The following is a 9,899-nucleotide window of genomic DNA, read 5'->3' as shown; positions in this document are numbered from 1 at the left end:
AATAGGATTTATTATCACACAAAGGACTGTTCCAGAAATCTTTTACATATATTATCATTGATAGAGGATTTATTTAACATACAGAAAAAGCAAAGCCTGCCAGGAACGTGTTCCTCCTGAGGACAGTATGCACACGGGCCGTTTTCAGCACAGGAATTCACATTGAGCAGACAGCCATAGCTCACAGGTCTGCCCCCAGGTCCAGCTGCTCCTATCCCACAGGCTCCCTTCAAAAGTCACAGCAGCCAACCAGCAGGATTCACAGTAACCGGGAGGAAATGCATTGATCTTGAGACTTTCACAAGAGCCCTGAGTTATGTTTCAGAAGCCAGGCTCGGGGGTTGTGGCTTGTGCCAACTCAGGTCACACACAGTACAGTGCAGTTAGTGTCACAGTTTCGTTTCTATGAGATCTTATTAAATTATTGCAATGAGGAAGACAACATTAAATCCCAACTGCTGTCCCCACTGGTAAAGGAAAAAGTCCCTGGATGCTAACTGGTCAGCGATGCCAATGCCCAAGGCACACTCGAATGGCAATCACGAGGCCTCTTGCTGAGGGTGCATGGCCTGATGGCCACACTGATGCCCAGAAACAGGATCTGAGGAAGGATGGACCGTTGAGAGCAGCCTAGTCCTATGAAAGACCTTCTTCATACTCAGCAGGGGACGTGGGACCTGTGCTGGGAGCACTGAGTGAATTAACACATGGCTGGCTGCTCCTGCCCTAGCACCTGGGCTGTGAGTTAGCTCAACTGGCCACAGTCTGTGATGACAATCTTCTTAGATGTCTTCCCACTTTTTGAGCCGAAAGATTCTATTTTCTTCACAACGTCCATGCCCTCTTTGACATGGCCGAACACAACATGTTTACCATCCAGCCTGCAAGGAGGGTTGAGCCAAGTGAGAAGACACGCAGCACCTTGGCCACCCAGTATGGAATTCACCAAAGGTACTAATTCTTACAGGGAACCCCTTTAATCAAGCTCTGTGAGCTTCCCAGCCGCACTCCAGCAGATGCCGGACTCCCAGGACGTGTTCTGTCACCTTTGACCTGGCGGTTTGATCTGAACCTTGGTGACCTTACCTATGAGAAGTGAGCTGTTCTATTCCACCTAGGAAAATGATGGGCACAGAGCTATGCAAAAAAGCAAGACATCTGTACAAATGGACTAGTTCAGCAGGAAAACTGAGCGTCAGGACAAGCACAAGAAACCTGGAGGTGTTGAGCAGCTCTTGATGTGTGACTTCCAAGGACAGAAAAGGGACTTGGCTCCAGCAAAGCCAAGAATGATGACAGCTGGGGGCAGGACTGCAAGGCCCATTACGGCTTCCATGGAAGGAGCAAAGAGGATGGAGCCAGCAATGACAGGCTGAGGCTGGCAAATGTCATCCTGCCACTTAGGTCTCCTTAACATCGTGAAAACAGGCTTTCTAAAGTTCTCAGTCAGCTGCTGCCCCTCAAGGCCAGGGACCTGCGGTCTGCAACATTGAGGACTCAATGCAGAGAAGGTACTGCTTAGTGCAAGTTTTACCAGGGAAAAGGCATTCCTAGACAGCACAGGCCTGTGGGAAAGAGGCATGAAGGGGCTGGGGAGCCAGGTGCAGCCATGCTAACTGTGTTTGAGGGAAACCTGCCTCAATACCCAGGATTCCACAAGCACATTCTGTGGTGGAAGCAAGCCAAGGAAGCATCAGGTTAAGCCAGACAAAATGGCTTCTACTCAGACCACCATGAGGTCACTTATTGAAGCATTTCCCCAAATGTAGGTAGAGGAACCCTCTTGTGTGTGTGTGTAGGTGCGACAGAAATCAAATCCTAGCCAACAGCAGCCCTGGAAAGCACAGGTGTGACATAGTCACAGGACACCCCAAATTGTCCCTCAGTAACCGTGAGAAGCAGTCGCCGGCCCAGAGCAGGTGCTCCAGCTGCACACTGCCCTCCCGACTGTACAAAGACCTCCTCTGGTTCCATTCTTAGCGGTCCTACGATGTGACTACTCACCAGTCTGTTTTTATTGTGCAGATAAAGAACTGAGAGCCGTTGGTGTTAGGGCCTGCATTCGCCATGGAAAGGACACCTGTAAGACAAAGCAGAGGGGGGCTGTGTCACCTAGGAGGCCCCTCATCGGAGATGCTCTTGGAAGGCTCACACTCATCAAGGACAAGTGAACCAGCAGATCCTGGAACCAGAGAGAACCAGTGCTAACATCCAGACCCTGGAGCTCGTGGGCCTTGACTACCAGCTAGCTTTCTATGGGAAGGCTAGGATGGAAGGACTTCAGGGATCTCAGTGTGAGAGCTGATTGGAACCCCAGATATGGCCTCTAGGCTCTCCACACTCCGCCCTGGGTTCTGCTTAAAGACTCCTCAACCAAGTTCCCATCGAGAAGTTTGTTTTTTGTTTGTTGAAACAAGTCTCACTGTGTGGCCCAAGATGGCCTCAACCTTTGGGTTCTTCTGTTTCAGCCTCCCAAGTGCTGGAATTACAGTCGAAAGTCTGGTTTTTACGGAGTTACAAATGAGAAGGCCACAGGGAAACCCAATAAGCTAGAAATGCTGAACTGCCTGGATGCTAACAGATGCTAAGGAGCATGACGGGACGTCAGGCCACGGTGGACCACAGCTTCCCTGGGCAGCCGAGCGGCAGCATCCAGATGGATGAACTGCAGAGGACACCAGAGAAGAGCTCACAGTCACACATACCCGGCCCCACGTGCTTCAGTGTGAAGTTCTCGTCAGGAAAGCGGCTTCCGTAGATGGACTTCCCTCCCGTGCCATTGTGATTGGTGAAGTCGCCGGCCTGCACACAGCAACACACCTTGTAACTGGTTACCACACAGCTGGCAGTGTGGGTCCCCTAAGAAGGCAGCCCCAACCCACCCAAGGCCCACCCACAGGCAAAGGGGCCAACAACCATCGAGTGCCTGAGATAAAATGGGCAAAGCTAAAACCAAGCTCTGGGTCTGGAGCCACATCCTAACAAGTCTGGCTTCTTATCTGAGCTAGTTTTTCAGTAATCTACATGCCTGAGATATTCTGATTTTCAACCCTCAGTTCCTAAGAGTCACAAGCAGGTGATCAGGGGTCCTGGTCTCAGAGATGGGCTGGGGGAAAGGCCAGTTCCCCAGGCTGAGTGCCCTCCTTTGCCCCAGCATCAACCTCCCCAAGCTCAAGCCCAAAGGTTTTGTAGACACATGGCGCACAGGGGCTGGGAACCTTCCTTAGAACCCGCCCAAGGTCCGGGTAGTCTGGGAAGACCTGCATGGAGTTCTTGTCCGGAAGAGTACAAGAGCAGTTCTGTGCCCAGTTGTTGGCCATGGCCACACGGTGGTTTCTCTGAGACAGGACCCTCGAGTGAGAGGTACAAACTGCCCTCTCCAGCTAAAGCATCCACTGACACCAATACGGTGTCCCCAGTCACCTTGCCTGTGCCTCCAGAGGCCACTACTGCAAGCCTGATGGAGTAAGTCCCTTCCTGACTCCAGATGCCCACCTTAGTGCCTACCTCAGCCACCACCCCCTCTGTAGCAGAAAGGTCACAGGGCTTGGGTGGGTTCATCCCCACCCTAGCCCTGTCAGCCTCTCTTTCACTCTGTCACACCCAATGTGTAACCAGGCACAACAGAGTGTCAGCAGGCACTGGCCCAACCCAAATAGGCAGAAAGGACTTCAGAGAGGCCATGCCATCTATGCCCATCTCTAGCTCTTCTGGTCTCCACACCTTAACCCCTGACCTCGAGTCTGCCCAAGAAGTTTTTGTTACTAACACCTATCCCCAAACCTCACGCAGCCATACTTCCATGTCTGTAAAACAAGAACAGGTGCCTACAGAATGTGTTCATTTAACAGGGAAAAGGCCCTTTAGCAGGAAGGCACCTCTAAGTCCAGGCATGTGTGATCCTGACTTAGCCATCTTCCTCCCATCCCCTCTTCTCCCAGGCCCAGTGCTCAGGGGCACACAGAAGGCCAAGGTTAGAGACTGTCCAACTCTGGTGGCTGCTGGGGAATGTCTTTCTGTACACTGTGAATCTATGTTGTCCCCATTGGCTAATAAATAAGCTGCTTTGGCCTATGGCAAGGCAGCTTAGAGGCAGGTGGGAAATGCAAGGAGAGAGACAGAGAGAAGAGGGGCTAAGGTGGGAGAGACACCAACTGCCATCCTAGGAACAACATGTAACGGGATGCAGGTAAAGCCACGGAACACATGCAGTACACAGATTAATAGTTATGGGTTGAGTTAAACTGAACTAGCTAGCAAGAGGCCTGCCAAAGGCCATACAGTTGATAATTAATATTAAGCCTCTGAGTGATTATTTTATAAGTGGCTGCGGGACCGTGGGGCCAGGGGGGACCGGAGAAACCTTCAGAGCCTTAAGGTCCACCTCCACCAGCAGACTTCTGTGTCCCTTCCATGCACCAGGCCCCTGCTTGCTTACCAGTGATCCTCACCACCCCCTGGGCATCTCCACTGCCAGCTCCGTTCACAGCGGAGGCCATGTTACCGTTACCTGGCACATGAAGGCTGGGATCACTCTGTGGAAGGTGGAGCCTTTGTAGCCGAAGCCCTTCTCCCCAGTGCACAGGGCTCTGAAGTTCTCTGAAGAAAGAGGGAGAGGCAGGGTAAGGGCAGGCCAGCCCTCCCCGCCAATCCCCCAGGTGAGCTATGTGTATGGAAAGACCCCGCCCCTCCTCCTGAGTCCACCCCTAATCACATACTTCCTGCTTTGACCCAGTAGCAAACACTAGGACTAGAATACAAGCTCTAAGCTGTGCCAGCCAAGATAACATGGCAAGCAGCCCAGAGACTATGTATCTAACCCTGCCCTGTGCCATCGGGCAGGAGGGGGTTGGAAGCTCTCTCTGGGAGCTTACACGGGCCTTCCCCTGGTTCTGAGCTGTCTAGCCACTCTCAGACTGGTTAGCAGAGCTGTCAGCAAGGTCCAGAGACGGACAAAGGCTGCCTCGGGGAACCCAGCAGCTGGGCTTAGGCTGAAACCCCCACACTGTCGTAGTCTGAGCCCTCACTCCAACCCCAAGCCCATCAGCCTCGTGTGGCTCACTTCTACCTCTGCCTTACCTGCTGTCTTTGGCACGACATCTGCCTTTAGCTATGGGAAGGAAAAGGAACAAAAGAGAGTGGTTAGTCCAGAAGCAGGTGCCGGACAGAGCCCCCGACCACTCACACCCAGTGGCCAAGGCATCATGAGAAAGAACCACAGGGACCATTCCTCTCCTATGACCACCAACCCTTCTAGAACAGCTATCGTTCCTGGCAGCTGCTTCCTGAACCTAAGGCTTGCTGGAGGCAGCCTCAGTTTCTTATCTATCAGAAGAGACCAGTGTCATCCTGGCCCACTTCCGGGGACAGAATTGGCAGTTGGAGGCCCTAAGCATGGGTCCCCGGACCAAGAGTATCATAGCAGAACCTGTTACCATTCCTCAGTGCAGAGAGAAACTGAGGCTCACAGAAGGGAAGGAGGGGACAGTTAAGGAATGACTGCAGCCTCTTGCCTCTCAGCTTCTCTTAAGAATCCCTTGGTGGTGGCACATGCTTTTTCCCCAGCACTCAGGAGGCAGAGGCAGGTGGATCTCTGATTTCAAGGCTAGCCTGGTCTACAGAGTGAGTTCCAGGACAGACAGAGCTACACAGAACAACAACAACAACAACAACAACAACAAAAATCTCTCTTCACCAAATGGGGTTAGGGAGGTACTTTTCGTCTTCCACAGGGGAAAGTGAGGCGTAACAATAAATGGCAGCGCCCCCCCCCCTTCAATAAGTCGATCAGTCAACACTAACTGGTCCCTTTGTTTAAAAGTGGAACAGCCTGAAGGCAGCACTAGGGCCTCCCGACACCTTTTGACGGTTTCCTGCTTTTCTTTTTAAGGTTCGGACAGGAGCTAGAGCTGAGTGTGGACCTCAGAGAGTGGAAAGGGTTGGGCTCCCTGTCGAACCACACTCCCACTTGCATTCCCAGGTGCCTCTTCCTAAGGAGCCAGGCCTCGGGGGCGGATCCGGAGTGCGCTGGGCCTTAAACTCAGGCAGGCCACTATGTGAGCACCGGGCAACACCTGGGCCTCAGACGCCTGGCCCACCTAGAGCCCTGGATCCAGCCCTGGGTCCAGCCTCGGACGCAGAGGGTCTCGGAAACCCAACCTCGGCCCTGGCCCGCCAGTGGGCTGTCACTCAGTGCTATCTGACCTTGACTTTTTCCTCCACACCAGCTCTCCCTCTCGACTTCACTCCTTAGGGTGTTGAAGCGCCCTGGAACAGACCAAACTGATGTCGCTTCTCTAAGACAAGGAAACTGAGGCCCAGGGTTTGGAAGTGAGAGGCCCAAGGTCACCCGGCGTGCCAGGCACAGAACGGGACCCGAGTAGTAAGGTCTGCCCAAGCCGGGCTGGTCGGGTCCGGGGTCCTCACCTCTAGCACCACGCGGCCGAGCGGCTGCCCATCGGCGCCCACGTCCAAGTACACGAGCGGGTTCCGGGAGGAGGAGGAGGAGGAGGAGTTCGGGTCGCGTGCTCCGCTGTCGCTGCAGGCGCGGGTCGCGGAGAGGAGCAGCGGCGCGGCGCGCGGGCCAGAGAGCAGGCCGAGCAGGCGGGGGCCGCAGCGCAGCGCCAGCATCGCGGGTCGCGGGTCGCGGGTCGGGCGAAGCGCGCGGAAGAACTCAGAGGAGCCACAACCAAGGTCACACGACCCAGGAAGCGATACCTAGGCCACGCGCCGCCGCCTTTATTGGCCGGCTGGCTTCGGGACCACGCCCCCTCACGCACGCCTCCGCCACGCCCCCCTCAGAGCCTGTTCGCTAGCGACCCCTGCTGGTTTCATCGGGCAGCGCAACCAGTTCGTGTGTAATTCCCCCCACCTCCACCTCCATCTAAGCACACAGAGGTGGGAAGTCGTTTGAGAGCGCCTCCAGAGAGATGCTGACCCTGGGAGTCAGAAAGACGAGGGGATCCGAAGGGGATTAGAAAGGGGAAAATAACAGAAAGAACAGATAAGCGGAGAGACCTTCCATGACACCCACAAGTAACCTCAGGCCTGCGGACCCTGGGCTGAATCCGTCTCCGTTTGCTTCTAGAGATCTGACCCTCCGCCAGCAGGACTGAAAATGCGGCTTGCTCAATGGTGCGTCTGCCAGGCTTCAGTCCCAGGATGACAGTCCTTATTTCCACCACCTCCAGCCAGGCCAGGAAGGTGCTGGATTAGGTAACTTCTTAAGCAACCAGTCTTAAGAGATGCCAGGAAGTTGGCAGTGTATGATGGAGAAGGAAAGGCTCTGGGAAGCAAATGAATGCCAGCAAACCAGGACACGTGGGCCAACAGCATACTTTACAGTTGGGAAACTGAGGCTCGGAGAGAAAAAAGCTCTAGCTAGGACTAGAGAACCCTGGTTCCCTACTGCTGGCTTGCACCAGTCCTTCTGCAAGGGAGCAATGAGAAATTTACCCTGATTTTTTTTTCACACCCGTTCTAGGGATAAATAAATGAGAGAAGCATTTGTTCACTGCTAAACGCTGTTCCACAGACAACAGTGATGGGCATAAGCCTAGACTGACCGATGCGACTATGGCTTCAGAATACAGTTTGGGGTGGGGTGGGGGTGGGGGATCTCTACTGCAAAGTCTTAACAGGCCTAAGGGATAAGAGAAGGAGAGGAGCTGAGCCTTGGGAGCAGGGGAGCCTGGCCTGCCCCATCTACGAGTCAACTTGTGGGAAGGCATCCAGCAGCCAGGCTGGTCCAAGCAAATCCATGAAGTCAGGGCATGCTCCCTGCCTCACACATACACACGCTTGCCTGACCTCTCTTGTGAGGGTTCACAGCCCAATGCTTTGTCAGCCCAACGCTTTCTGCTACTACCCTGACAGGTTGTTTCCCAAGCCCCAGTCTAGGGGTGGAGCCCACCCAACCCCACAGAGTGTCCTCTTTTTTCTTAACAATTTATTTATTTTCAAGCCAGGCAGTGATGGCTCACGCCTTTAATCCCAGCACTTGGGAGGCAGAGTGCTATCTGTGAGTTCAAGGCCAGCCTGGTCTACAAAGTGAGTTCCAGGACAGGTTCCAAAAGCCTGCTGTGGGATGGTCTGTATGTCAAGTGTGTTGCTGATTGGTCAATAAATAAATCACTGATTGGCCATTGGCTAGGCAGGAAGTATAGGCGGGACAAGGAGGAGAATAAAGCTAGGAAGTGGAAGCCTGAGTCAGAGAGACACTGCCAGCTGCCACCATGACAAGCCGCATGTGAAGATCCCGGTAAGCCACGAGCCATGTGGCAGGGTATAGATTTATGGAAATGGATTAATTTAAGCTGTAAGAACAGTTAGCAAGAAGCCTGCCACGGCCATACAGTTTGTAACCAATATAAGTCTCCGTGTTTACTTGGTTGGGTCTGAGCGGCTGTGGGACTGGCAGGTGAGAGAAATTTGTCCTGACAGGAAAATTTGAGATTTGGCCAGGCAGGAAAACTCTAGCTACAAAAGCCACACAGAGAAACCCTGTCTCAAAACAACAACAACAACAACAAAACCCAATTTATTTCTTTTCATTTTATTTATTTCATTTCATTTATCTCCTACTGTGAAAAAGTATGCACAGTCCCACCCCAGAAGAGAACTTGCCTTCATTCAAATGACTCCCTCCCCTCTCCCAGCCTCCCCCAGCCTCAGACCTCACCCACCAGCTTTGCGGTCCAGGAAGCAGCCCCCTTTCCCAGGCCCCACGTTGCAGTAGTGAAAACTGTCAGGGGCAGTGTGTTGGGCTGAGACCAGTCTGTCTGACTTCAAGGTCAGGGCTATTGCATGGCAAACCCTCCTGGCTGTCACTGGGGAGCGAGACGGGGAAAGGGCAGGAGAGAAGTCTTGGAGGGTCAGCACAGGAAGACAGAAAAGGAGGTAACCGGGAGTCATGGAGCACAGGGGACATGGGGAGGTGATTGCCACCGTGGGGAGTCAGCCTGGACATGACCACCTCTGGGTACAATGAATGGGAAGAGGTTATTCTGGGAGAAGAACGAGCCCAGCAACCATCCAGGCTGGCGTTAGTCAGGGCATCTTCTTTATCTTGAACACGAACTGAAAATGCCACGAGAGGAGGGTCACAGAGCTCTCTAAAGGCCAGACCGAGGTCAGATGTGGGCAGTACTGAGAGCCGTGGCTGCTACAATGCTCCCTCCTCTTCCTTCCTTTGTGTTACTCTGTCATACTTTCTTCCCTTGAATGAGCCAGGGAAAACTTCCATCTTTACCACAGGCTGGATTCTGGCATCATTCCTACCTATCCTGTCCTCACTGGTGTCAGGAGAGGCAGTCCCTAAGCTGAGCTGTGGCTAGGCACATGCCCAGCCCTGAGGATATGGGGCCCAGCTGAGAGTACATCCTCAGTTGGCTCCTCCTCTTATAGATTGGGCCGTCTTTGGAAGTTACTCCCCAAACTGCCCAGGTGGCTTCTTATGTAAGAGTGCTGACAGTTGATGTTCCCTGGGACCCTGTGACAACATGCTTGGGCCTCACAGAGCCAAAGGGCAGTCAGGAGAGACTGGCATCAAAATCATGTTCTAGCGTTGTAAACTCAGTTGCCCGTGGGAGCCAAGAGTAATGCAAGCTGGGAAGGACAAGGAGGGAGTGGAAAATGATAAATGCTATCCTAGTGGTTGAGGCACGCTCCAGCTAGAGAGACCCGCAGGTGGGACTGTGGGAGCAGCACAGCCAGCTAGGCCCACACTGTCCAATAAGAGCAGAACACCTGAAGTCTCCAGCAAATCTCTTTTTAAAACTGTATATGTATGTGTGTACCTCTGTGTGGATATGTGCACATGAGTGCAGGTGCCCATGGAGGCCAGAAGAGGGCATCAGATTCCCCTGAACAATTGTAAGCCACCTAATTTGGATGCTGGA

The 9,899-nt window shown here is 53.3% G+C and overlaps 1 protein-coding gene across 1 annotated transcript; it reads right to left on the bottom strand.

Moving 5' to 3' along the window:
- Ppif (peptidylprolyl isomerase F) lies at positions 1-6,692 on the bottom strand. The gene is made up of 6 exons (XM_059274523.1): positions 6,427-6,692; positions 5,080-5,110; positions 4,511-4,599; positions 2,706-2,802; positions 2,005-2,080; positions 1-881 (listed from the first exon to the last, which is right to left on the bottom strand). Exons 1-6 carry the CDS (start codon positions 6,628-6,630, stop codon positions 746-748), a joined length of 633 nt encoding a protein of 210 aa, XP_059130506.1. The 5' UTR covers positions 6,631-6,692; the 3' UTR covers positions 1-745.
- Between the last annotated feature and the right edge of the window lie 3,207 nt (positions 6,693-9,899).

The sequence above is a fragment of the Peromyscus eremicus genome, chromosome 9 (genome assembly GCF_949786415.1).
Source record: "Peromyscus eremicus chromosome 9, PerEre_H2_v1, whole genome shotgun sequence".
Classification (NCBI taxonomy): domain Eukaryota; kingdom Metazoa; phylum Chordata; class Mammalia; order Rodentia; family Cricetidae; genus Peromyscus; species Peromyscus eremicus.
The sequence above is the reverse complement of the archived record's forward strand: the minus strand, read 5'-3'. Positions and strand labels throughout refer to the sequence as shown.

Excerpts from the sequence above, each read along its gene's own strand:
- Ppif (XM_059274523.1), bottom strand. The coding sequence starts at position 6,630 with ATGCTGGCGCTGCGCTGCGGCCCCCGCCTGCTCGGCCTGCTCTCTGGC. Across the intron at positions 2,081-2,705 it reads ACTGAAGCACGTGGGGCCGG|GTGTCCTTTCCATGGCGAAT; the intron begins GTATGTGTGACT and ends TTTGTCTTACAG. Across the intron at positions 882-2,004 it reads TGCACAATAAAAACAGACTG|GCTGGATGGTAAACATGTTG; the intron begins GTGAGTAGTCAC and ends CCCTCCTTGCAG.